This window comes from Nomia melanderi, chromosome 9, assembly GCF_051020985.1.
Source record: "Nomia melanderi isolate GNS246 chromosome 9, iyNomMela1, whole genome shotgun sequence".
NCBI lineage: Eukaryota > Metazoa > Arthropoda > Insecta > Hymenoptera > Halictidae > Nomia > Nomia melanderi.
This window is the reverse complement of record NC_135007.1, coordinates 4,864,378-4,889,436: the sequence shown is the minus strand read 5'-3', so window position 1 is coordinate 4,889,436 and position 25,059 is coordinate 4,864,378. Positions and strand designations below refer to the sequence as shown.

General features: G+C 33.7%; 1 protein-coding gene across 2 annotated transcripts in view; it reads right to left on the bottom strand.

Annotated features, from left to right (window-relative positions):
* The window catches only part of LOC116431294 (pyrokinin-1 receptor), a 40,340-nt gene extending 17,074 nt beyond the window's left edge, over positions 1-23,266 (bottom strand). For both annotated transcript variants that reach the window (XR_012999403.1, XM_076370780.1), the window contains exons 1-4: positions 23,195-23,266; positions 19,687-21,852; positions 17,325-18,521; positions 10,101-10,507 (exon numbers count right to left, since the gene is read on the bottom strand). Coding sequence is in view for 1 of the 2 variants with exons in the window: in XM_076370780.1 (XP_076226895.1) it covers positions 10,101-10,507; positions 17,325-17,806 (889 nt within the window). In the remaining variant the exon portion in view is untranslated. The remainder of the gene's footprint in view (positions 1-10,100; positions 10,508-17,324; positions 18,522-19,686; positions 21,853-23,194) is intronic.
* Positions 23,267-25,059: the final 1,793 nt, after the last annotated feature.

Genomic DNA, 25,059 nt, shown 5'->3' with positions numbered 1-25,059 from the left:
TTTTAATTTTAGAAGAAGTTTGAATGTAGAAAATATTGTGTTTTATTGAAAGAAATTTTGTGGTTTAGGTATGTTTTATATTAATTACTTATGAATATTTTTGCTAGTTGGGTATCGTTGTGATTTGTTGTTTTTACTTTTAATCTTTAGACTATTGAACATTTTTTTCGTTTTACTTTGAGGAAAAATTACGGTAAAATAAATAACCAGGGATAAATTGTAACAAATTGTTTAAATAATAGAATAATACCCATCTCTAAATCACTTAACTGATTTATTTAATAAAATAATCTCCAAACTACCATTGAGATGAACAATAGTGCAATTCAAGTGACCTATTTGTCTAATTGTAATTTTTAACACTATTTCTACCGAAGGGGTCAAAAGTCATCTTTTGAAATTGTAACTTAAAATTATTTTCCAAGTTTAGTCGTATATTCTGAATTGACTTTTCGACTTTTCCAATAACAATTATAAAATTAACTATAAACAATGTATAACATTCAATTGAGAAAAAGTAATTAATCTGAGAAAACAATTTGAAGTAAAAATTTCAGAGATTGTCTTTTAATACCTTCGGTAGAAATAGTATTAACCCCTTGTCCTATGATTAATTTTCCAACTGTAATTGATACAACAACTTCATCACTAATAATTATTGAAAAAAGAGGAAAGTTTTATACATATTCTATGTCTACGTTTGCTCTACAATATAATCATTGATAACAGACGAATAATATCTAATTATAGTTCAAAGTAATTGAATAATATTTATGTTTGTTAAATTCTGTTTAAAATCTTCACCACGAATCTCACACGTAATGGTTAGGTACACTCTGGGACATATTATCTCGTTGGTCGCCTAAGGATTAAGCCAAAGATATAAAAATATGAAAGTTTGCACAATGTTTTCTGAGACATCCGAATAATGAACAAATATATTGATAAAGTTCAATTCTGGCATCGGAAACAATTAACCAATGTCGTCTTGTTTCTTTGTCTTGATTCGAAGCTGATGAAGATCACGTACGAAGACGACTAAAATCAATCCTTAAAATTTTCTCCTATCTTAACAAGTAACACTCATTCAGAGATGGTAGCTATTTACGGCTGCATTTTGGCAGCCGTGGTTTGTATAATTTTCCACGAACCTGCGCATGAATGCGATCTATTTCCTGATCGAACTGCTTACGCAAACTGTGAACGAATCGTCGATCATCGATCACTGCGCATCCCAAGCGCATTGGGATCGACGTGACGATTGCAATATCCTAGGAATTCCTGGTTTATGGTTGATAGTATTCGAGACTATCACCCCTAAACCGTGCGCTTTTCGAGTCGTGTTACAACATCTATTTTCATTGTGAAAACACAATTAACCCTGTACAGGCCCGTGTGACATTGAAGTTACACATCAATATACTTGGTTAAACTGATTTATTTAATTTTTTACCGCAAAATTATGAATGAAATTAAATAATTGATCAACTTAAACTGTTATACATGTAAGCGTAAACATTGAACGTCATTGTAACTTCAAAGTTACGAAATAGATTCGTTTTAATAAAATTATTATATTTATTAATTTGATTCTGCATAAATTTTGTTATAGTCACGAAAGAAATTTCAAATATATTCTGGCATTTAAAAATAGATGTCTGAAAGCTTGGTCTCTGGATTCCAGATTTTGAATCTTGGATCTTGAACGTTAAAGCTATACTAAATCTCCCTAACTCCTAAATTTCAGGATTCACTGCATCCTGAATATTTGTATCTTTAGATCATCTGGAATCAAATCTTTGGATCTTCCTGAATTCATAAATTTTCAATTTATTCATTTAATTAAACCATTGGATTGGGAGCCCTTTTAACATGTTTCATCCTTTCTATAATTTATTACCTTCTAATTTAAAAGCCTTTCAATTCTTACTTCTTCTGAATTCTTTTTATTTCTTCAGTTCTGTGCTTCCATATTATCTTTCTCATTACATTTTTGGATTTCTGTGTCCTTAAACTTTTACTTTCTTTTCTTTTGATTTTCTTGGTTTCTGTGCCTCCGAATTTTCTTTTCTATTTTATTTCTTTTCCGCTTTTTAGACTCTCAAATCCATACACTTCCGGAGTGCAAAAGCTGCACGTATTCCGGATATTATATCCACGCAACGCGACACGCGTTTCTAGTTCGACGTTTATCGATTCCACGTGTCCCGCTACGTAAATCTAGAACTATAAACGAGGCGGTTCTCGCATTGCAGGTGGTTCACGAAAGGGGAGTTTTTGATCGGAATCGCAAGGATCTGAAAGATAACTTCGAAGTAAGCTCTAAGCCGGGTCAATGTTTGTGGACGACGTTAAGGAAACAATGGATAAGCTTGAATATGAAAGGCAGCAAAGTAGTCGGAAACTGCTAAAAGCTATCAAAACGATGTATTGTCCGAAGGCGAAAACACTTTCACTCACGATGTTCGCCCGGACTTCCACATATGGTCATTATTGGCGTGTGGCAGTAACAGATGGAAGACCAAATGCTATGAAGTGAGATGTAACGATAGAGAACGAAGTTGACGACACCATGAATTTTATTTTCCATCGTTACAGTGAACATTGGATAATTGCAACATCGGGGACTTCTATAATTAAAATGATATCAATTATTTCAACGATCAATTACTTATTTTTTCAGATAAACATATAATTCTTCTTTATTTCGCTGTAACTTTTCGTTAGAATATATTATAGGTGCGTTTGGCTTGCGTTAGATCAGTATACACTTCATCATTTGATTTCATTGCTACCATTATCAGAGATTTTGAAATTAAATTCCACGGTTAACAGAGTAACACCATAGTGCTCGACCATAATGCTCGTTGAAAGGTGTAACAAGCTCCGACTATTGTCAAATATGACAATTTCAAAGTCTCTTTCTTTTCTATTCGCGGTCCTTTTCCATATTTGAAACTTCAATCGCTTATTATGCAAACAATTATGATCGTAATTCTATCGTGTTTGGTGTTATTGTAATCAGAAAAACATTATGATATTCTTATTTACAAAAAGTCAAAAATAAAGAAGTTCGATTTTTTATTTAAAGGTCTTAAGGTCATTGTGAGCCTTTAATGTTGCCTAATACTTCGATTCTCAGATTCTTTCACTCGCGTTTTCCATTTCTACATCCGCCATGCTAAAATCTTTGTTTCTTGGATTCGATTTTGCCTTTTCATAATTGCAACCTTCCGGCCCCGTTAAGTGTTACAATTATGTAATGTTTACTGTACATCCTTTTCATCGTAGACAACGTCACAAGATTTTCTATCCTTGCCTCCCTGAATTTTTAGCTTTTAGGACAACCGACGTCTTTTCTCCGTCGGACAACACATCGATGTATTAAAAATTCTTTACATTTCAGTATTTAAAGAACTTGTTGAATCAAAACTAATAAAAATATTAAATTATTTTTGAGGTTAGAAAATCAGTTTACTTAGATATAATATTTAAAAAAAGAAATATAAATCTTGATTTTTATTTATTTTACTTCATTTTGAAAAATGAAGATCCATGAAGATCTTTTTACGAGGAACTATAGAATGGTATATCGTAAAGAGAAGTCCGTAATTCGAGCTGAAGTTTTTATCGATCGTATTTCATAGACAGAAGCAGTGAAATTTCATACTATTTTTAAGATATAAATAATGAAATTAAAATACACTTGACGTAACTTGATTGCAATATAGTAATTTTAATAAATGTGAATAATCGTTCACTAGAAACCGTAAACACTCATCGATATTTCGACATACGACGTCATACGTAAAAAGCTTCACCGGCTAAATTTTAATGTCGTCATATTTCAAGTCTTCCGCGATTCAGAGGCGCCTCGGAGTAACCTTCCGACGTCGTAAGTATATATGTAAGTATATTATTAAGATAGAAATATCACAGGTGAACATCGCTTCCTCACACTGCTTTCTACGACTCGGCAAGGAAAATCGACCTCACATTCAAATGACATTCTATTAAACAAATCAATCAGACAAATGTATTTACACTTTACTTAACATTGAAAAAAATATTCTTTAACTCCAATCGTTAATGTAAAATATGAATACAGCTTCACTTGTTAAATATATCCATTTAATAACATGAATATTACTAAATTTATGGAACGCGCAAATTTGTCGTACACTGAATTTTATAAACATTATCTAATAAATATTTAGGTCGATTTTGATCGATGCAGTTACTTGAGAAAGCATCAATATTTTAAATAACAATAAAATAAAATGTACAATAAATGTCCGTATACCCAGTGTTAAATTCAATTACTCCATTTAACAATAAACTTATTAAATTGAACTCCCATATATAAAATATGATTATTGTATTAAAACTGTAACATTAAATTTTCCTTTAGAATACATCAAATGCAAAGCATTGACAATGTCACGTAATGCGCGAAAGGAACAATCAGTATACACCGTTTCGACCGATTTAACCGGAAATGCTGATGGTGTCGTTAAGAAACGCCGCTACCATTTAGAATTTCCGCCTGACCTCATTGAAGAAAAATAAAGATTGCGTCAAGGGAAATGAACTGCGAAAGGAACGGCAAATGTCTGGTTCCGTTTTCCTCAGTTCGGGTTTCAGTACTAGAGCACTGCAAGCTATCGAAGGAATCGGTTTTCAAAATGGCGGTCGAGACACCGAGCCAAGCTTGTGAGATGAGATCTTATAAACTGTCTCGATCGACAATAGATCACCGCAGAAAATGAAAACCCCATAGAAAATCGTTGTTCGTCGACTCAATGTTGTACCAATAGATTTTTCTGCGCTTTGAGAATGTTTTCTGCCTTGGAACGAAGCGATTTTTATTTACCGGGCGACACGAGGAGCGCAAATAAAAGCGAGACGTTGCCGTTGCTTCAAGAAACCGTTCTACCTACGGAAAATAGAAATCTCTTATTTATTACATTCGCTTTTCGCGCATTGTTCGCGGAATATCATCGTGGAGACGAGAACGCAGCGATGTTTCGTCGACTTTGTCATTACTGAAGTCGGCGCGGACCGTCATTTTTCATCCGTTTTATTTGTTTCTGGCAGAACATCCTTGTCCACGATTCTTGTTCATCCTCGAAACTGCTACACATATTTTTGACTCGTCCTTGTAAATGATAAATGTGGAGTGAATAAATAACGAACAAATAACTGGCGTATTTCTTTTTTGCGAAAGGATGCTAACAAACGAAAATCGTGTTAACTTATGTACGATTAGATCCGTGGGAATTCTTGGCGCGAAAAAGACGAATGCGAAGTTTCTAGGATCGAAGGTTAATGAAACGGTTCAAATTAATGGTCCTCTTGAAGTGTGATTAATTGATGCACTTTCGTCGTGCCTTTGAAGCATGACAAAGATTAGCATACTTGCAAAGTGCGGAGATGGTTGCTTTTTATGTATTGAGAATCTATAAATTTATACATATTTGTATAAATTATTGTTGGTTTGCTCATGATTGAGATTAAAATCATTAATGTGTTTAAAAAATAGAAGATATTCGTTAATGACAATTAAAAGTTAAAATACACTTTTCAACTGGCAAATGGCAGCTTAAAACTTTAAAACATTACTATTTTGCTTGATATTATTGTTAAATGTGTTCAGCCTTTTCAATTATTTGAATTCTTTGCTTTATAAAGGCAAATAAATGTAATCATACCATACAGGTACCATTTTATTAAAAATGTGTAAAGTACACAAGCTCTATTATCCTGAAGATACGAATAATATACCAATCATTCACTTCCCATTAATCAAATATTATTGATCACTATATTCTTCAGGAAACCATACAAATCTACCAGTAACTGTCCGAACCGGTTACCGTATCACTCTGCTAATACTAAATCAAACAATTCTACCATTCGTTATTCGCAGGCAGTAAAAGTATTTATCTTTCTTGTGCAAACAAATTTTCCTAGTGGCCAATCGATCACTCACAGTTCGGTTAATAGAAAGAAGGGGCCAAAAGTTTAGTTGCGGGAAGATCAAGCGCGAGTTGTAGAACGCCACATGTTTCCCCTTTCATTTTCTTCATTCCCTTCGTTACTGTGTAGCAAAGTTACCCCTCGGAAAACAGATAGCCATTCTGTCCCATAATATTAGGCTGGCCAAAAAGTCTAGTCGTTTTACTTTCCAATGTGGCGTTTATATTCTAACGTACGAATCAGTATTACAAATAAGTAAACTGAAAAACAGAAAGCATACGAATAGAATATGGAACTCATAGTTCAATGAGGTTTGTTTTAACAAAATGAAATTTTCCTTTAAACTTTGCTTCACAATGCGAACATACTTTTTATCCAATTTAATATAATACCACCTTTTCTCGCAAGGTTCACAAACAAATTCCATGTTCAATTTTATACGTACTGCTAACTGTATCTATTACAGTTACATGATCAAATCAAAATTAATGAACAGTAAGTCTGAGGACGTTTTATCACAGCAAGAAACCGGCAGTATCGATATATTAAAATAAATTAAATCGTCTTAGGAATTTATATGAAACAAAAGAAATAAATCGATCTATTATATATCTGGAATTAATAATTATTGCAAAAACCTAATAAAGTTATAAGCTTAGTTTTCATACTTTTATTTAACAATAAATGTACCGCGTTCGGTTAAATAACCGGTTTTAAAAGATTAAAAATGCGTTTCTTTTCATTCATTTAAATTTATATTAATTTATATATTGTTCGATTAATCAGTTTTTCAATTTTTATATTTCCTTCCGTTTCTGTTTTCACTAAGAAAAGTTTATTGTCTAACTTGTTTACTTTTATTCTGTAACCAGTTATTTGACTGGTCATGGTGCGATTAGATATATACAAAATACCGGTATGTTTAGTGTTAAAAATTTTATTCGACAGTTTAAAAATTTATGAAAATCTAATCGAACTATACCAAATTTACCCTATAAATACAGCAAAGGTTATCGCTGGATCAAAATCACTCAGTAATCGGTTGTACGAGAATTAATTTTTAGCGGCTATGATTCACCAGTTGCGCTTATTTCGTTTACATGTGGATGCTTGAACAGTTGACTCTGCTCTCATAAATTGGAGTCATCGCCAAGTGAAGACTATTCCTACGAAATTCTTTTCTTCTGTGAAATGTATGCGCGGAAAACACGATAGTTCTGAAATGTGGACTCGTAAAATCGAACGACCTCGTGATCTCGGCTACATTATGAAGGCCGCGTGACCATGGGCTACCACGTCTCGGTGTATCGGTGACCATATCAGGTCAGCTGAAACGATCCTCGACCGCACGGATCGAAATGAGTTCGTTGATGATCTTCGTTGCACAAAGTGGGCGAACATCCCGATATTTCGAATTTCTCCCGGAGAAGGAATGTTATGATGTTCATGATAAATGCCGGCTAAGTGAATGAGATCAATATAATCGATAACATGACGATATTCCTGGGGACTTCTTTTTAATGAAATATAAATGATATTACATAATAAAATGATTGTGAAGAATGGTTTTATGTATTGATTGGGCTACGTGATATTCCGTATACATGCGTATCTACTGTATTTATGGGTATATAGAAAATCAATTCATTATGTTCTTCCTTTTGTCTATTTCTATTTTATGTGATCTACTATAGAATGGAAGGAATTTATGAATTTATAAACTAAACATCAGTAAATACGGTTAAGGAATTTCATTGTATTGAGAATTTTTTAAAGTATAATATGTTATAATATAACATTACAATATTAGTACTATTCTAATATTAGGATATTATGATATTATTAATAGGATAGAAAAATATTGCAATATAAATGCATATAATCTACGATCCATTGATTTTGCAGTTTCACGCAAATATTTCCCTCAATTAACAGTGCTCGTCGAGCTTCCCGTCGGAATTTCTGCTCGACTCAATCCTTCTTGTAACCCGGGCGTTTTATTTATATGCCTGCCAAGCCTGTTCCATTGATAAAACGTCCATTAACGATATTTCATTCCCGTCGTCGCGGAGACGTTCCCTTCGATCACTCACGTGAGGGTTCGCATGTTTTTTTTCGTCACGTCACTTCCTTCTCGATAATTGTGTCAGATCGTACGGTATAAACAGTATCACCGGCTGCAATGAATTTCACATCTACCTCGAAAAACCCTGCATGTTTCGTAAAAGAATGTATCGTCGACAAATTTATTGCGGAGCAAAACTATTTTTATGGTGTCGTAAAACAAGAAATCTCCTCGCGTTAGTTGGATTAAGTCTTCCCTTCCTCGTTTCGTTTCCTTGCCTCTCCGAGCCAAGACATCATCGATATGTTCCCAGTTGGCCAAACATCTCGACACGATTAACTTATGGAATGCCACGAAGGCGTTGTCCCCTATCCCGTTTCCCTACTATGTAGTCGATTCTGCGACCGTTAATCGTGGACATTAAACTACGGACAGGTTTCCTTGAAGATCAAGACGAATCGAAGAAAAAAATGAATAAATTATGACTATATAATTAGTTTGTCTGTTACGTCAATACAAAATCTATGCGAAGCTTACGAATCGCGAATACAGCATAGCAGATTTTATATTGCCGCTTACAAGGGAAGTTATCGAGCCCGGAAATTTAAAAAATTACAAAACTCTGTGTGAAGGTAAAGTAAATCAAGCTTAATACATTGCAATTGTTTCGTGCGGAATTTCACTATGAAGAGATGGAACCACCTCTTCAAGGAAATGCAAATATTTCTTTCCCATGGATTATCTTGAGATGGTAAGAGATAGCGAAAAAAGTTTAAACAAAAGGTACATTGTTCTTTTACGTTTATAAAATTGCAAGATAAAATTTTTAATGAGTTCAAACTTTTCAAAATATCCCCACCACTAGCCCTTTTTAAAAAATTTGATTTTGCAATCTTATAGACGTGAAAAAACAATGTATTTTATTTTTATTTTCGGTATCTCTTATCGTTCCCAAGATAATCTACAGAAAAAAAAATCTTTTTCAAAAGGTGGTTTTGTCCCTTCAAAGTGAAATTAGGCACGAAAAAAATTGCAATGTATTGGGCTTAACTTTACTTATACACAGTTTTGTAATTTTTTGAATTTTTGGATTCGATAACTTCCACTGTCGGTTTGGCATCAAGACTGGATTCATGTGTTATTTTTACACATTATTAGAGACATTTGAGTATTAGAAGAAATGTCAGATTTTTTAAATATGAAAGAATAAAATTGTTGTATGTATCTCTAGAAGTTTGAAACTGGGATTCAATTCTTAAATGAGGGATGCTATTGTGGCGAAAAGTGATTTTATGAAGGAAAGAAAATTGAAATAACATGAACAATCCTTTATAATTATAATTCAAAAATATCCAAAGGTAATAGAAATTTATGTGACGTTTTCTCATTTTTACGTGGCTTGCGATATATTCAGATTTTCCGCGTAATTTTAAACAAAAAAGGTACTTCTATTACGGAATTCAATAGCAAATAAAATGGAACATTATAAGCTTTAAATCCATTTGTATTGAAAGCTTGTTCACTATGACGTATACGGGGGTTTATGTAGATGTAATATTTTAAAATATGCAAAATACGGGCATAATACCTATAAAATATATACAGAATACGCGTAAATCAAAGTGCTTACAATGTAATGCAATATAATACGAGGATTGTATAAAATGTACATTGTGAAGGTGTCTTTAGTTGTATACCGTGACCTTTTATTGCACTTTTATTATTCATCATCAAATCCAATGCCTATTAAAGTCTCCATTAACACAGTATAAGAATACACAATAAAGGCATTCAAGCAACATTCGAATTTTTATATGACGAAGCATAACTCGAGATTCTTCTCACAAAAATAATTTCTATGCTAATACAACCAATAGAGAAATTCTAATTTTTTTACATCCATTATAATATCAATATAGAGTTGTTCAAACCACGCAGTATAATAACTTACATCTTATTTTAAAAACTTCAGCAACTACAGGATTAACAGTTCAATCGTTAACTAGAAAAGTTCTTCTGAGACTAACAGTGTTAAAAAAAGTGAATTTCCACTTACCCAACATATGAATGACATTCCTCTGGGCGGCGCTCTTTCCTCTGCCACTGTCACAATGGACCAATCCGGCCGGTAAATGATTCCTTTTCACAGTTACGGTGAGTAATCTCGATCTTCTCAACTGAATTCCGATCAAGATGTACAGAACCGTGATGATTGTCATAGGGACAACGAAAAAGAGCATGGTCGATATCTGGAAAGCGTGCTCGATTAGGATCGATTTCACCGAGCATCTAGCGCTGTCCAAAATGGCCGAGCCGTTGCTGTACTCATAAACGATCCCGAACTGGATCGCCTGTGGCACGGCCAGGCAGAGCGCCAGCATCCAAATCACGATGACAAATTTGACCGCACGGGAGAGCTTCGACATCGTGTGCGAGATGATAGGGTGACAGATCGCCACATACCTAAAAGTAAAGGAATCGTGTTTCCAAGATGGTAGTATCTTCGTTAACAATAAACGTATCAGCATTAAGTATTAGGTCGTCCCATAAGATCGTGCCGTTTATTTTTCTATCGTTTAACATTAATTACGATACAAAGGCATTCTGGATTGTTAAGGGTTAAACGTGACGAAAGCGATTCACGTTACCTTTCTGTTTTATTGTTTAAATAAAAAATGGATGGTAGATTATCTGTATAGATGAAAAGCTTTTCTTTCAAAAATGTTTCTATCGCGTTTTAAAATTTTGAGAAGAAGGTTATTCAAACTGAAAGAAAGTTTTCCTTAATCTGGCATTTATAATTTTGAAAAGGAAAATACCTTGTACAATCCCTATTTCTATTAAAAAAGCTTTCCTCACTAAGTGCCTTTTTCAAGCAACGGGAGAAGATTGGTTTTCTTTTCAAGAGTGTTCAATATCGTATTTTCAAAGGGTTGTGACGAAAATCCCATTGAAGGAAGACGAATCTTTCTTCTGTCACAAAGTTTATCTTCGAGATCTAACGTGGCTGTTCCAACTAATTACACTTAAAGTGTTACTTCGGCTGACGTGCTCCAACATTTTCGACGTCACGTAACAAAGGGTGACGATATCATACACAGTGTGATCTGGTTCTTTAAAATAAGGTTCACGTTTCAAGAGCTCAAGTAAAATTGTCTATGAAACACTATATTATTGGAACTTGTCAAGCTTACTATCTCGGTGTCAGTGATAATAAACAAGAAATTAGATATAACAAAAAAAATTATACGATTTTTATAGATATATAGTCCGTTTATTATAAAAGTAATATAACTATATTTATTTAAATTAAGTTGACAAGTAACCTGAATGTAATTTAATATGAATGTAATGTACACTTTATTTAAAAATCATTTGAACAATATATTTAAATTTGGTTGTTTATTTATTTATTTATTTATTCAGTTGACGGACAGATACCTTTTAGTGCAGAAAACGAAGAAACATAAATGAAGTGTAAGGAGGTTACAAAGCAAGAGTTTCACAATATAATGCAATAGATAATAAAATAATAAGCAAAAAGAATTTAATTTGACATTTGATACTTCACTCAGGAATTAGTTTTTTAACAGAGTTTTTAAAGTTATTTAAATTTCTGGAAAATATATCAATTTTCAAAGATAAATTTATTTCATTTAATCATTTAATAAGTGTAAGAATTTATATTTTAACAATTATGTTCTGCCAATATTGTTTTCGATACTGTTGTACAACTAATATTTCCAAAAATATGTGTAAGACAAGAAAATATTCTTAAAAAGTGGTTATATGTAAATGGATAAGGTCAATAGGAAACCACTTAAGCTTTTTGAGAGGGATACGTGGTATATTTTTCAAAGTTTAAATTGAACCATGTTATTTCATGTATGACATGTCGCAGAACTTTTATACATTTTATTGCAACCGAAACTCCTACATAACTTTGATACATCTGTGTCCCTTCAATTCCTTTTCTATTCGATATTTTTCGACATCTGTACACGTCCATTTCTATCGCTGACATGTGGAACAATACCGTCATAAACCCTTATGGTTGGGGAATACTCATAAACTTTACATGATGAAATTCTATATTAGGAAACAATTTTACTATTTTTTGTACCTACGATTCAGTCTGATGAAATATTTTCCATCACGACAGTAGCTAGAAATAAATGTCACGGTTCTTCTCTTTTGAGGTGAAATCAATTAACAACGTCTTAAACAGTTTTCAGTGAAGTCGTCAATCGTTTGTCAAATGGATTGAAACCAAATTTCGTTTACTAGTAGTCGGTCGTTCTTGAATGGTTCAATATTCGTGAATAGTGGTATACCAATCTCGAATTAGCTGTTGGCATATTATTTGTCAAAACAATGGTTTAAAAGTGTTTACAATCCATAACAAACTCATTCAAACAATCATAAACTAATATTTCAAGAGCAACAGTTTCATGCGTTCAAAAACATATGTAAATAAACGTTCGTCCAATAAATGAATCTTACAAATTTTCTTACAAACATTCGCAAATATTTGCAAACATTTCGTACAATTATATACAACAATTTGCTGTACCAAGTTAAAACAATTGTTCAAGATTAATTTGATAGGTAATGCCTTGCGAGCATTCTGAAAGGGGCTGATATCAGATAACTTGCCTTATATTTTTGAATTTTTAGTTTTGGATATGTTCCACGTTTTTTTATACGTCTACCTCATAGACGTTTAAAATGGAAGAGATTTTAAATACACCTGTAACGTTTGAAAAAATTTGCAATTTAAAATTATTTTTCATTGTATTATCTTTTTTGTATTACATTACATTCATTGATGAATCTACGTACACATCGACCAATCTTTTATCGTTATAGTTCGTTGCAATTTTGAATTGATATTTGAGGAGCTTGAAGATTACAGTGCATTCAATTTCCTTGAAAACAATATCTAAGACTAGTTGAATCTCTGGATTTAATAAACTTGAAGCAAATACTAGTATTGACATGATAGTTCTTGTCGTGTTGAAAACTTTCTCAATAAACGTTAGCCACGTTATTCGATTACAGGTAGAGCTTTCGTGAAAGCAACCACACAGATCATTTGAGTGAACGCCCACGAATTTCTTTATGAAATATCCAAAAAAGAACAATCAAGAACAACACAAAAAATTAAATTATTATTACAGAAATTATTGACATTATTTCTAATACTTATATTTTTAGAATATTTATATTTAACAATTTGGACAGTTTCAGTAATTTTGTTATCCATATTTACAAGTATTTAAAGAAACTTATACATGAAATGATATAGTTGAATTTGTTTCAGATTCAGTTATCATTCTGTAGAAGAACATATGTATCACGAGTTATTCGAAAAGCGTAAGTGGCTTCCATCTGACAATTTGCCTAACAATTCCATACGTACACTGTAAGATATATACCTCGAAAAACCCCGTAAACATATTTTTCTCTCTCCACCATATTTTTAAAAATATTTGCATCAGAAAATTTAAAATAGAATACTCTGCATATATTTCTATTTATATAACATCTTTCTGAGAAATTGTAAGTTATCCATTCACTGAATATTTTTAGAAATCTGTATTCATTACAAATCGCACAATTTACATTAAAATGTTTAGATTTTATTAGGTCGCATAAGAAAAGGTTGTTTACTATATATTATTAAAGAAAAGAAGAAACATATAATTTTAATCTTCTTGTGTATTTTGCCAACGAAAACTATTGAGGAAACTTCTCAACCTTAGTGGTATATCAAACATAAATACAAAAATATATAAGTATAGTGTATCAGGCAATCTGAGGAGTGAAAGAAAATCTATAAATGGCCACAGGGATCTATGAATAGATTAGACACTGATTAAATTACCTATTCAAAAAGAGGATGAAGTATTACTACAACAAAAGCTGGGAATCTGGTGATAACTCGTTATGCTTGGACAGGAATGATCTATGAAGGTTTGAAAGTGGCTAATAACCACGTCCCTCTAAGAGAGTCGAAAGAAAAACGTGATATTCGAACAAACGATGAGGTTTCCATTTAAAAGAATATTAGTCATAATTTTGTAAACATCAGACGGTGTTAAATATTATTTCCGCGTATTACAAATATTGGCTGTTAATTTTTACCCTATTTCATATCAATCAGTTTGCCACTTTCGAGATTAAACAGATGGAATGAGATGTTCTCACGTCACACAAAGGCACGAATGTTTTCCTCCAGAAACTAAAAAGAGTTCCGCGTATTTCCTTTGCGTCAACCGAAAATATTTATAACAGAGTCTCGAGTATCTGAATTAATTGGAAAACAAGAAAGTATTTGAACAAACAAACTTTCAAATAATAGGACAATCACTTTTTTAATATTAAATTTTGTTTATCCTATTGGAGATTATATAGACAAACAATTTGTTTAAATATGTGTGTTCTTCTCATATCTTTTTAATTATATAAAATTGTAGAAATTTTCAAATGAAATTATAAAATTATACTATAAAAATTAAAATTTGGTTTGTCAGATCATTTCTTGCTAAAAGATACTTTGTTCGATTAATAAAACTTCCGGTTAGTGAAACATTCGGATGTTTGAATAGTGGGTGGTTGGATATGAAGCTTTCTACTGTACTTCCGACAGTTCTAGGGAACCATGCATGACAAGGGGTTGACATGTAATCATACAACCCGAAGGCTTGATGCTTTTAGACAAGAATTCTTTGGTCTATACTTATCGAGAGGTCGAAATCTCTTTGGCTCAACTACGCAGCTAAATGCCGGAACAACGTTCCACTGTCCGATAATATTAATTTGCTGACTGATCGAAAATAAAGAATCGATTCTCCAGCAATCTCTCTAGAATCATTCGAGATCTATAAATTCTATTTGAATGAAAAAGGAAATAATCTTACGGAGAGTTACATGCCTTCTTATTCCATTTTCCAGTTTAATATCATTAAATACTCCGTTACCGTTTTAATTAAAAAATAATATTTTCGTGACATTTCATTAATTTACTACAAATATAACCATAAAATGATTTCTACCGTTGAATAATATTTTTAATAATGAGAAAATTAATAAAATACCATAGGAAGAAATTTTAGTTGGATATTGAAAGTTTAGCTTCAATGTGCAGATTCTCGAAAGTGTTTTTATTATTCTAGCTTCTGGCTTGCAGCGATAATTGGAAGTAATTCAACTTCATGCTCACAGAGTGTTTATGTACTCTAGAAGTTCGTTCATCAACAGAAGCCTTCGTTTGAACATATTTCCAGAAAATTGAGCAAAACTCCTGATAGCTATTTTCAACTTTCTGAAAATTAGAAATGAACGAAACAGTGATTACCTATCTTGCAAAAGAGCAGAAACTGAAAGAAACGTCTGTTAGATGAAAATACTTAATTTGATTTCTTTAAATCAATATTCATTTTATGTCTTTTAATATTTCATTCATGTGCAAAAAGCTACCGAACATCTGATAGAAGAAAATACTTGATTCGATTTCTTTAAATCAATATTCATTTTGTTCTTCAATATTTCATTCATGTGCGAAAAGCTACCTTGTTCCATTTCCTTCACCATTAACAAAAATATTTCCTGCATCTAATGTATAAATAATTATTGCAACAAATACTTCGAAAATCCAATCAAATATGTTTTATCGAGTGCAGTACAAATGGCAAGCTACAAAATACAGCCTTCAAACTTAAAAACATTTAATTCCTACTTCCGCAAAAAAAATGTGCTAACCCCTATCCTAAATTATCTAATTTCTGAAAGTTTCATGCAAAGGTAGAATTCATTCACAATACAACTCAATGAGCATACTTTTCATAAAATCATTCTCAAAGGACAAAGCTCTTAGCAGAAGCTCGAGAGAAGCCAACGAAACCTCGAAAATTTAGACGGGCATAAAACCAACCCTCATAAGACAGGCACGACAATTCCAAGCGAAAACGTACAAATCCCAGGCGAGCAGTTCGGAGTTAAAAGCCACCTGCGGTATAAACGTTTCTTTGCAGTATATATCCTGATTTTGAACATGGATTATAATTTGAACACATATAGGTGCCATGTGAAACGCGTATTATAGGTTGCTGCAAAAATTTCGAGGAACTATCAGAGAATTTACAAATAAGTTTAAACTAATGGTTTTATTGTTTTCCAAAATATTCTCCTTCAACATTGTTATTTTCCATTATGTTGCGTCAATATTTTTTGACTTTAAAACTGTGAAGCTTTACGAATGTAACAACTGAATTTCGAATTCCCGAAACTTTTACAGCAATCTACGTAAAATCAAACAATGGCGAGTGTACATGTGAAACGTAAGGAATATTTGGTATATTTTAATGAAAACCTAAAGCAATATAAAGGAGAATTACATGTTTATTTGAAGAACTGAATAATCCATTGATGTTGGGTTTTTAAATGACGTGTATATTCGCCAAACGCAATTAACTCGTTAAGAAATTAAGGACACGTGTTCTTATTACACTTGTGCACATTGTATGTGATTATGTCGAAGAACTAAATTTCTAGTCCTCTATTGAATGTCTGTGTACATTCCGTCAAGACCAGTTACCGAGATGACACTTGAAATATCACTTTCAACAGTATTTCTACCGAAGATCTTAAAAGACACATTTTAAAATTGTAACTTAATAGCAATATCTTATAATTTCTAATTTTTGTTTGTAATTACCAAGTAAATAAGGAACTTGTATTTAATTATTATGTTTACAGTTGTTTGCATCCAAATCCAAAGTGTCAGCAACATTTGGTAAAAATAGGTATGCATAGATCTTTATAAAACATATCATGAATTTTGAAACCAGTGAAATTTTCGTTATGTAGTTGATACAATTGCTATCTAGATATATATAAAATTCTTTTTATCAAAATAAAACGAACTTTTATAATAAATTTATTCTTTTAAATTTGCTGTTACATAAGTAAAAACAAGTAAATACATTAGATTTGTTTACTAGTTACTGCCAACGAGAGTATTCAGCACTAACTCGATTATTTTTAAACTCCCATCCTTAAAAGTTAAAAATCAAGGTAAAAATAAAAAATTTCACAAACTGAAATTCGGATTCATATACTACACGAGAAACAGGGATCATTACTTTAAAGTCTGTCCCAGCCTGTGTCGAGGATGACGGCCGATCCACAGACTGGCTATTAGTCATGGTCTCGCGGGGGGTTGATGCCGTCGGCAAGCGCGTCGATTCCGGGCACTAATTCAAAGTCGTGTACGAACCTTTCGACGGTGAACGCAGTGATAGTCAGGACGGTGGCGTTCGCCGACGTCTCCGCGGCGAATCCCTGAATAATGCAGAAGGCCTCTCCGAACACGTACGGGAAACGGGACCATATGTAGTACATTTCCTGCGGCAGGCCAGACAGCAGCAGCAGTAAATCAGAGATCGCCAGACTGAACAAATAGTAATTGGTGGCGGTATGCATGGACTTGTTACGTGCGATCACCACACACGTGGACACGTTCCCGATCAGCCCGGTGAAGAAAATCACCGCGTAAATAACAGTGATCGGCAGTACGATGTACAGGGGGTCTCGTCTCGTGGACGAGTCCTCTTGCTGGAGGAACGCGACGATAGGGTTGGTGTGATTGACAAATGTCGCGGCGAGGATCAACGGATCGTCCCCAACCGGATTGTATTCCACGGTCGACTGAATCGGTCCCTCGAGATCCAACGATAAGTTCAAGCTTCTCGTGATCATCTTCGGGTTGGGAACTTGGTAACGAGAGGAGGCTGTTCCTTTAAGGATCAGAGTGACTAGGGCTGCGACTGACTAGCTGCTACGTTGAACTATCCACGGAGGAATTCAGTTCATCCCCTTTCGGTTTTTTATGCGATCGTTTCTGGTAGATACAGCTCCAAAGATTTATTTACTGTCGTCTGGTCCCGATGGTAGCAACTGCGTGCAACGACCTTCATTTTTGGGTAGCTTGGTCGATGGACACTCGTGACGTTTGAAAGTCTACCGTTGCCGGCAATTAAATTAATTCCGACCAATTTGATCCGGACAGAAGCGTGCTGATGGATCGATTAGACTCGTCCCGCTGTCGGTTCAGCGGATAAATGTTTCTGTTGAGGTTTCTCCTTAGCCTCTGGCGCGTCCACGACTCGACCGGGCCGCAGCGAACGGCTCGTTAAGTGTTGCTAAACAATCTGTCCGGCCCGAGGTAGCCTCGGGATCGATACGGGGCCTCGAAAATAGATCACATCGAGCGGAACGCCTCCGCGAAAAATTGTCTGCTCCAGTCGACGAATAGAAATTGTTCTCCTCGGGGACATATTAATAGAAGATCGCCAAGGCGGCGCGGGTTTATTATGGACCCCCGAGTCTGCACCGTCAGGTCCACGTGTCAGCGGTAACCAACGTCCCGTGACACCTACGGGTGACTGATGTCTCCTCCGATCGCGTCTTCGAACTGCAAATCCAGGAATCGAATTAGTTAGAATTTGGAACTGTGACATGCATTCTCATGGAAATTTATGTTTCGCGCTGATTGTATGTGTTTCTTGGATTTATATTCTGAAGACTACTGCCGGTGATTGCTAGTTGGTTCGATATTTTGAAATTCTGAATTCTGAATTATGGATTTCAATATTGAATTAACCCCTTGCGTTATAACGCGTCAAACACGCGAAGAAGATTTTAAAGAGAATCTATCATAAATATTACTCAATTTTTTGGAATTCAAGTTAACTATTACTCTTCTATTATCAATAATTGCACTTTGGAGCAAGAGTAGACGTAGAACACGCCTAAAATTTGTTTGTTTTTTCAATAAATTATTAATGGCGAAGTAGTTGCATCGATCATAGCTGAATAGTAAATCACACATGGCAAGGGGTTAAATATTAAAATAAGTTTTCTGTTGTTCTAGGAAGATGTACTTGACCTGAGAAATTTTTATATCCTATTATTCAAATTGTTTTTCATTTCTTCTAAGAATTAATACTCTTTCCATATGGTTTCATGCATATGGTTTAAATTCTGAATTTTAAATTCGGAGGTTGAAACTAGTTTCTGAGTTTCTACAGATTCAATTGGTTTTAAACATTTTATTCTTCGTCGATTGAACCACTCTATTGAATTCTTTTCTAGACATAAAATTTTAATTTCGTTATGGGTTATAATGGCCCTTTGCCAAAGATCGGAATTTAATTTAATTATTACAACTTAATAGTTGATATCAAATATAACTCAAGTTTATATAACGTAACACCCGTGTCATTTTCTACCTCGTCGATCAAATGAGACTAAATTGTAACTGTACAATTAAATTCCAATAGGATCTAGTTTCATCTAGATCATTTGTAAAACTGTTTATTTGAATCGCGTGTTAACAAATATTTCATGCAAATTATTATAAACATCACGATATTTATATTATTTTTAAATAAATAAAAATAATTTAATATCTTAAGATCATAATTATTTTTTAATTAATTCTATTCACTTTCAAACGAAGTTTATCTAATAATACTGTTAAATTTAAAGCCCGTTAAATTAAATACACTTTTTTCAACGTGAGATATGAAGATTACCTCAGTTTAAATCAAACTTATGAAAATTTTTGGCAAACGTACCGAATACATATTTCTACGGTCACAATAATCAATTCGTTGCAGCTGGCTCCTCTCTTCCACAATTGTTCTACCAATTTATATCGTCTACCGTAACAGTCGTTCGGTTGAACTACTTCTCGTATTATTTTACTTCAAAATAAATAGTATAAACAATCATCGGATAGTTAACTCGTGATAGATTGTTATTCGATCACATCATTAGAACCTCTCAGAATATTTCCAGTGCGCGTTTCAAAGGATCATCTCGCGATGATTAATCCGATTACACTGATCGCTTTATTTATCGTATCGGGCGTAATTCAATTAAATTACGGAATCTCATCATGTAAGACAGACATCTGCACCTTTACAATCCTGGGCGCAATTACCGTCAAATCCACTACACTCGATTATTCAAAGTTCCCAGGTATTTTGAGCAGTTCCTTTAAACCGATTAACAGATTCCAGGACGTGTCGAGTAGAACTTTCAACGGTCTCTAAACAATTGTTAATATCTCCTCTCGCGACACTAATTGCGGTAATTACAGTCCCTGCACGGGTTATAGTAATGAAGCCAGAGCAGGTTTCTAGTAAACTAAATTGCTTTTGTCCGTGAAGCGTTAGTTTCTTTTTAATCGAAACCGGTTCTCACTGAAAAGTGTTCATCCTTTCTTCTCCATTAAAGTATCGATATCTGTACACATCTATCGGGTATATTTTTCGACGGTCCCTTCCGCCAATTTCACGTTTCGCTTTCTCGTTTAACTTTTCAACGAAAACGTCACTGGTCTAGCTAAAATCCAACATATTTCGTTCTTGCCTCTCACGTTCTTTTGCGATGAAATCCTTATAAATATAGTTAGAATTTCATATATCTCACGCTCGAGTGGCCCGTCGGTCGTTTCAAAGGATATCCTGTGAATTTTACTAAAATTCCACGAATCTCACGTTCGGCTTTCTTGTCTGTCGTTTTGATGGAAATTTCACTTATTCTATTTAAGTTTAAAACGAATACTTCGATTTTACATAGCGTTTCTTTGCACGGTAAACAATCGAACGTATGTGATTCTTCGTTTCACCGAGCAAGTGGGCTGTAAACAATCGTCACAGCGATTAATTTGTTTTCACACAGAGAACTGTCTGGTTAACCGCATTCAATGACGGATCGATCTGTCGGGTTCACACTTTTCAGAACATTTCTTTGCGATTCGGCTTGTTACTTGTCAAACATCGAATTACGAATTTTCTATGTATCATATCAATCCCTCAAATTCTTTTTACTTCTTCTTCAAACATCCGGCACAACACGAATATTCAACGAACATTGATCGATTAATACAACACGAACTCTGAATTTCTTTATTCGTTAACTTTGAAACCGTACATCTAATCTTAAACATTTTTTTACTTTACTTACTACTCTTTCCTGTTACTTCATAATCTATATTACTCATTACACTGAAACGAACTAAAATGATTCTTATCATGCTTTTAACCTACTGTACTAAAAATTCATTCGAACGTTCCTCAATAATCCATGAAATCACTTCGACACTAGTGTCACACATGTTAATCTGTTAATTACTCGAATTTAAATAGAATTTAAACAAAATTTCTACACATTTATCTTTAATTTCACTAATTACAAGTGTTGCCCACAAATTCTCAACTTTTTCATTCATCACACCTTAATAACTTCCCGAGTGATTATTCCTCGATCGAATTACCGATTCAACCCCACCTCCAACGATACGACTCGATCATCCCGTGGTCTATCCGCAACTGTCTGAGCTCTTCGATTATCCGTCGAACCGTCTGCCGCGAAGGCATTAGTCGGTGGGAACGCGTTTAATCGTCACCGGAGATTGATTCGTCGCATTCAACACTATTTCGGTCTACACGCGATTCACTGGTGTCGAGCACTCGCATCTTCGCCGGTGTCATAATCAGATCCACGGTGTTCCGTGAACGACGAACACTTGTCGCTATTTCTGAGCCGCGACGTGCAAACAACGGTGTCGTTCGCGTTATCACGGTCACATTGCTCCATTAGCGTTAATCGTCAACCGTGATCCGGGTCATCGCTATTCGAATGATTGAACAACGAGTTCTAGATGCGTTTCTTATCCGTCGTAGTCAGTCAACCGATGGTCCACGAAGTCGAAATATTGTGATCGTCGAAAAACTCTTCATTAATCATTTAATAATGATTAAACATTATTTAATCTTCTCTTTACGCGTGAATGAGAAATTTATTGGTAGTGTAACTTTTCATTTATATTCTTATAAGTTTATTCTTTTATATTCGTTGCACGGTGAAACGAGATTTTTATAAATAAATTGTTAGTGGAATTGTGATACGAGACGATAATACAGTCAGCCATCTTCACAATCTAGTTTATCCCGCCGAACTTGACCTTTTTAATTAATTAAAAGATGGAAAAAGTTGCTCCTTTGCGTGAGCATTCTACTCGTGGGAATATGTTACTTGGTTTCTAGAAACAGCTTCTGTCCCTTGGTTTCTTAACTTTGTTAGAATAATCGATATTAACGTATGCGTCTTGTGTGAATATTTTTCATACATAAAACAAAAGGAAATCGAACTTGTTCACTGTTTAAGTTTTTCGAATATTTCTCACGTATTCTTTCATTTATTCATTAACCACTATCTCGTGATTTATTTATGTAATCAGCGAGGTATTTTCGGATATTTGGAAGTATCGCTAACCGTTCACTGGAATTTATCAATGCTGCCAAATTAAGCACTATCTTCAGTCAGTAACGAAACTTTGTCGTTTGTTTGCTGCAGCTTCTCAGTTATTTATAGCGGGAAAAAATACAGTATCGCTTGATTGGTCTCTTCATAAATCATCGCAATATTAAACGCCATTTACGGAAGCTTTACGAAGATAGTTCGCTCCGCTGGGTATAATCGTTACACCATACGGGCGTCCAGTATCAGCTCCTACGAAAAAAAAACCGAAGAATTTCGACGGTGTATCGAAGCTCCGCAATATTACGCATTCGGCGAATCCGTCGGGAATAAGAGTTCTTTTGATGTGTATCTTCAATCAATGAAAAGAGACATCACGAACTCTTGAGATCAGAGAAAAATAGTATTACTCAAAGATCCTTCGATCCCTCGGCGACAATGAAGCCTTTTATCGACCCTTACATATACTCCGTTAAATGAAAATATTATAAACATATTTTTACAGAATTTTTACCGATTTTTATCGTTCATGAATTTACTAATCAAATCGCGAATTCTTCACGTATCACGTAAAATTCTATAGTATAAACAACATAGTCCTTCAGTGATTTCCAAAAATTCGATGAACTCTTTAGTTCCTTTAAAAATGATTTCAGGTTCTTCAAAAGTTGTTTTCCGTTTATGTATACCACAAAGTACACCATTCACAGATGTTCAAGGAAAAAGAAAACAGAGTTCGTTCACTGACGATTGAAACCAATGGGATGGCATTGGAGGGAAGATTTTATTTGTCTGTTTTATGTAAATGACTGTCACCGTAGTGGGAAGTTGTTCAACCGATGATTTTTTTTCGTCGAAGGTCGATCGCTGATCTCGACGAGTTTCGGAAACGACCGGTGCCCACGAGAACTGAACGCGTTGTGAGCGTGGCGGAGCGGCGCCGCGAATTTGAAAGAAGCGTCGCCGCGTTAGGCTCTCCTCACAACAAAATGACGTCTTTTGCACCTGCGTCTTCGGCCGCGGACTCCGCTCCGTTCAATAGACATCCGAGGCTGCGGAACGTCTGGGGAAACTGATCATCGAAATTGTCTACCATGACGCCTGGCCAATTATTTGTTAGTAAATAATCGCATTGTTAGAAAAATTTTAATCTTTAATAATCTGAATTATCGTAAATGATTTATGAAATTTTACAATAAGGCAAATATGCTTGAAACTCGAGTTTACTTTAGATTGGCACAATTAAACGCTGATCTATAGAAAATGGGATTTTTCAATTTGTTAATCTTTTTATGATTTACTCTTTGTTTTATTTGTATTTTTGGGAATGTTTCTGTTCTGACCGATGAGACTGTGAAAGATTAATAATCTAAGAATAACCGAGTTATTGGACGGTATACTTTATAAAATTATAATCAGATATAAAATGGAAAAATAATTAACAAATTTGAAACTTGGATATGTATTGTTAAATTGAATAATTGTGCAAGATTTTTAACATTTATACACGCGAAGGAAATTAATTATAGCGTGATACAGTATATTCGAAAAAAGGAATGAACTTTTGGTAGAACATTGAGAAAATTTGAATTGTATGGTCGAATCGGAAATAAATTAAAAGAGCAATTTAAGAATTCTTTTATTTTAGCGATAATTGGAATGGATATTCAGTTGCATTCATATTAATTTGTTGCCTTCAACGAAGACACATGTCTATCAAAGGAAACAAGCGGAATTTAATTATACCGTGACACAGTATATTCGACAGAAAAAATAAGCATTTATTGAAGTGTTCAAGTATTCTTGATTATTTAATTCAGACAAGATTAAATCGGAAAAATATTTGAAGAATTTTATTTCTTAATAGTAATTGTTTAATTGCTTCATTGTTCTTCATTAATTGTTAAATTTAATATTAATACAGGATATTTAATATTGTTTCATTTCAAACAATCTGTTGCTTTCAACAGTGACATATATGAAAGGAAATAAGCGGAATTTAATTATGACATGACTTCGTATATTCGAATGATAGAATAAGAATTTAGTTAAATGCTCCAATAATTTGGATTATTCAGTCGTGACAGGAATAAATTAAAAATATAATTAAACAGTTTAATTTCTCTGTACACTCGTTGAATTTAAAAAATAATATGGAATATGTAATATTTAGTTGTGTTCATAACCATCTGTTGTCTTTGGCGGATATAAAAGAATACAAGCGGAATTTGTTTGTGACATAAATAAATATATTCGATTGAAAAATATGAATTTATAACACTTGAAAGTTGTTATACCGTTGTTTCTGATTATCGACAAATACGTCTTTATATAATATAAACAAAAACTTGATGTATAATAGATACTAAAATCAATAATTTTGCAATTTCTTTGAATTTTGTTTGAATGTCTTTGGTATAACGATCGATGTTCTGAAAATTAACTTGCAAAATAATTTCCTTACATTTGCATCCAATCGAAAGTGCCTTTTTTTGTTTTCTTTCATGTCTGAATCTTCACATTGTGTACAGGAATAAAAATTCTTATTTATTCGAAAGACAGTGGGAATTCTGTATGTATGTAAATCTCGTGACACCTACAGAAAACGAAAATAATAGTTAACATTAAAATTCCTTTGCAATAATAATGTTGAAAAGCAGTAGATGATCTGGAAATAATTT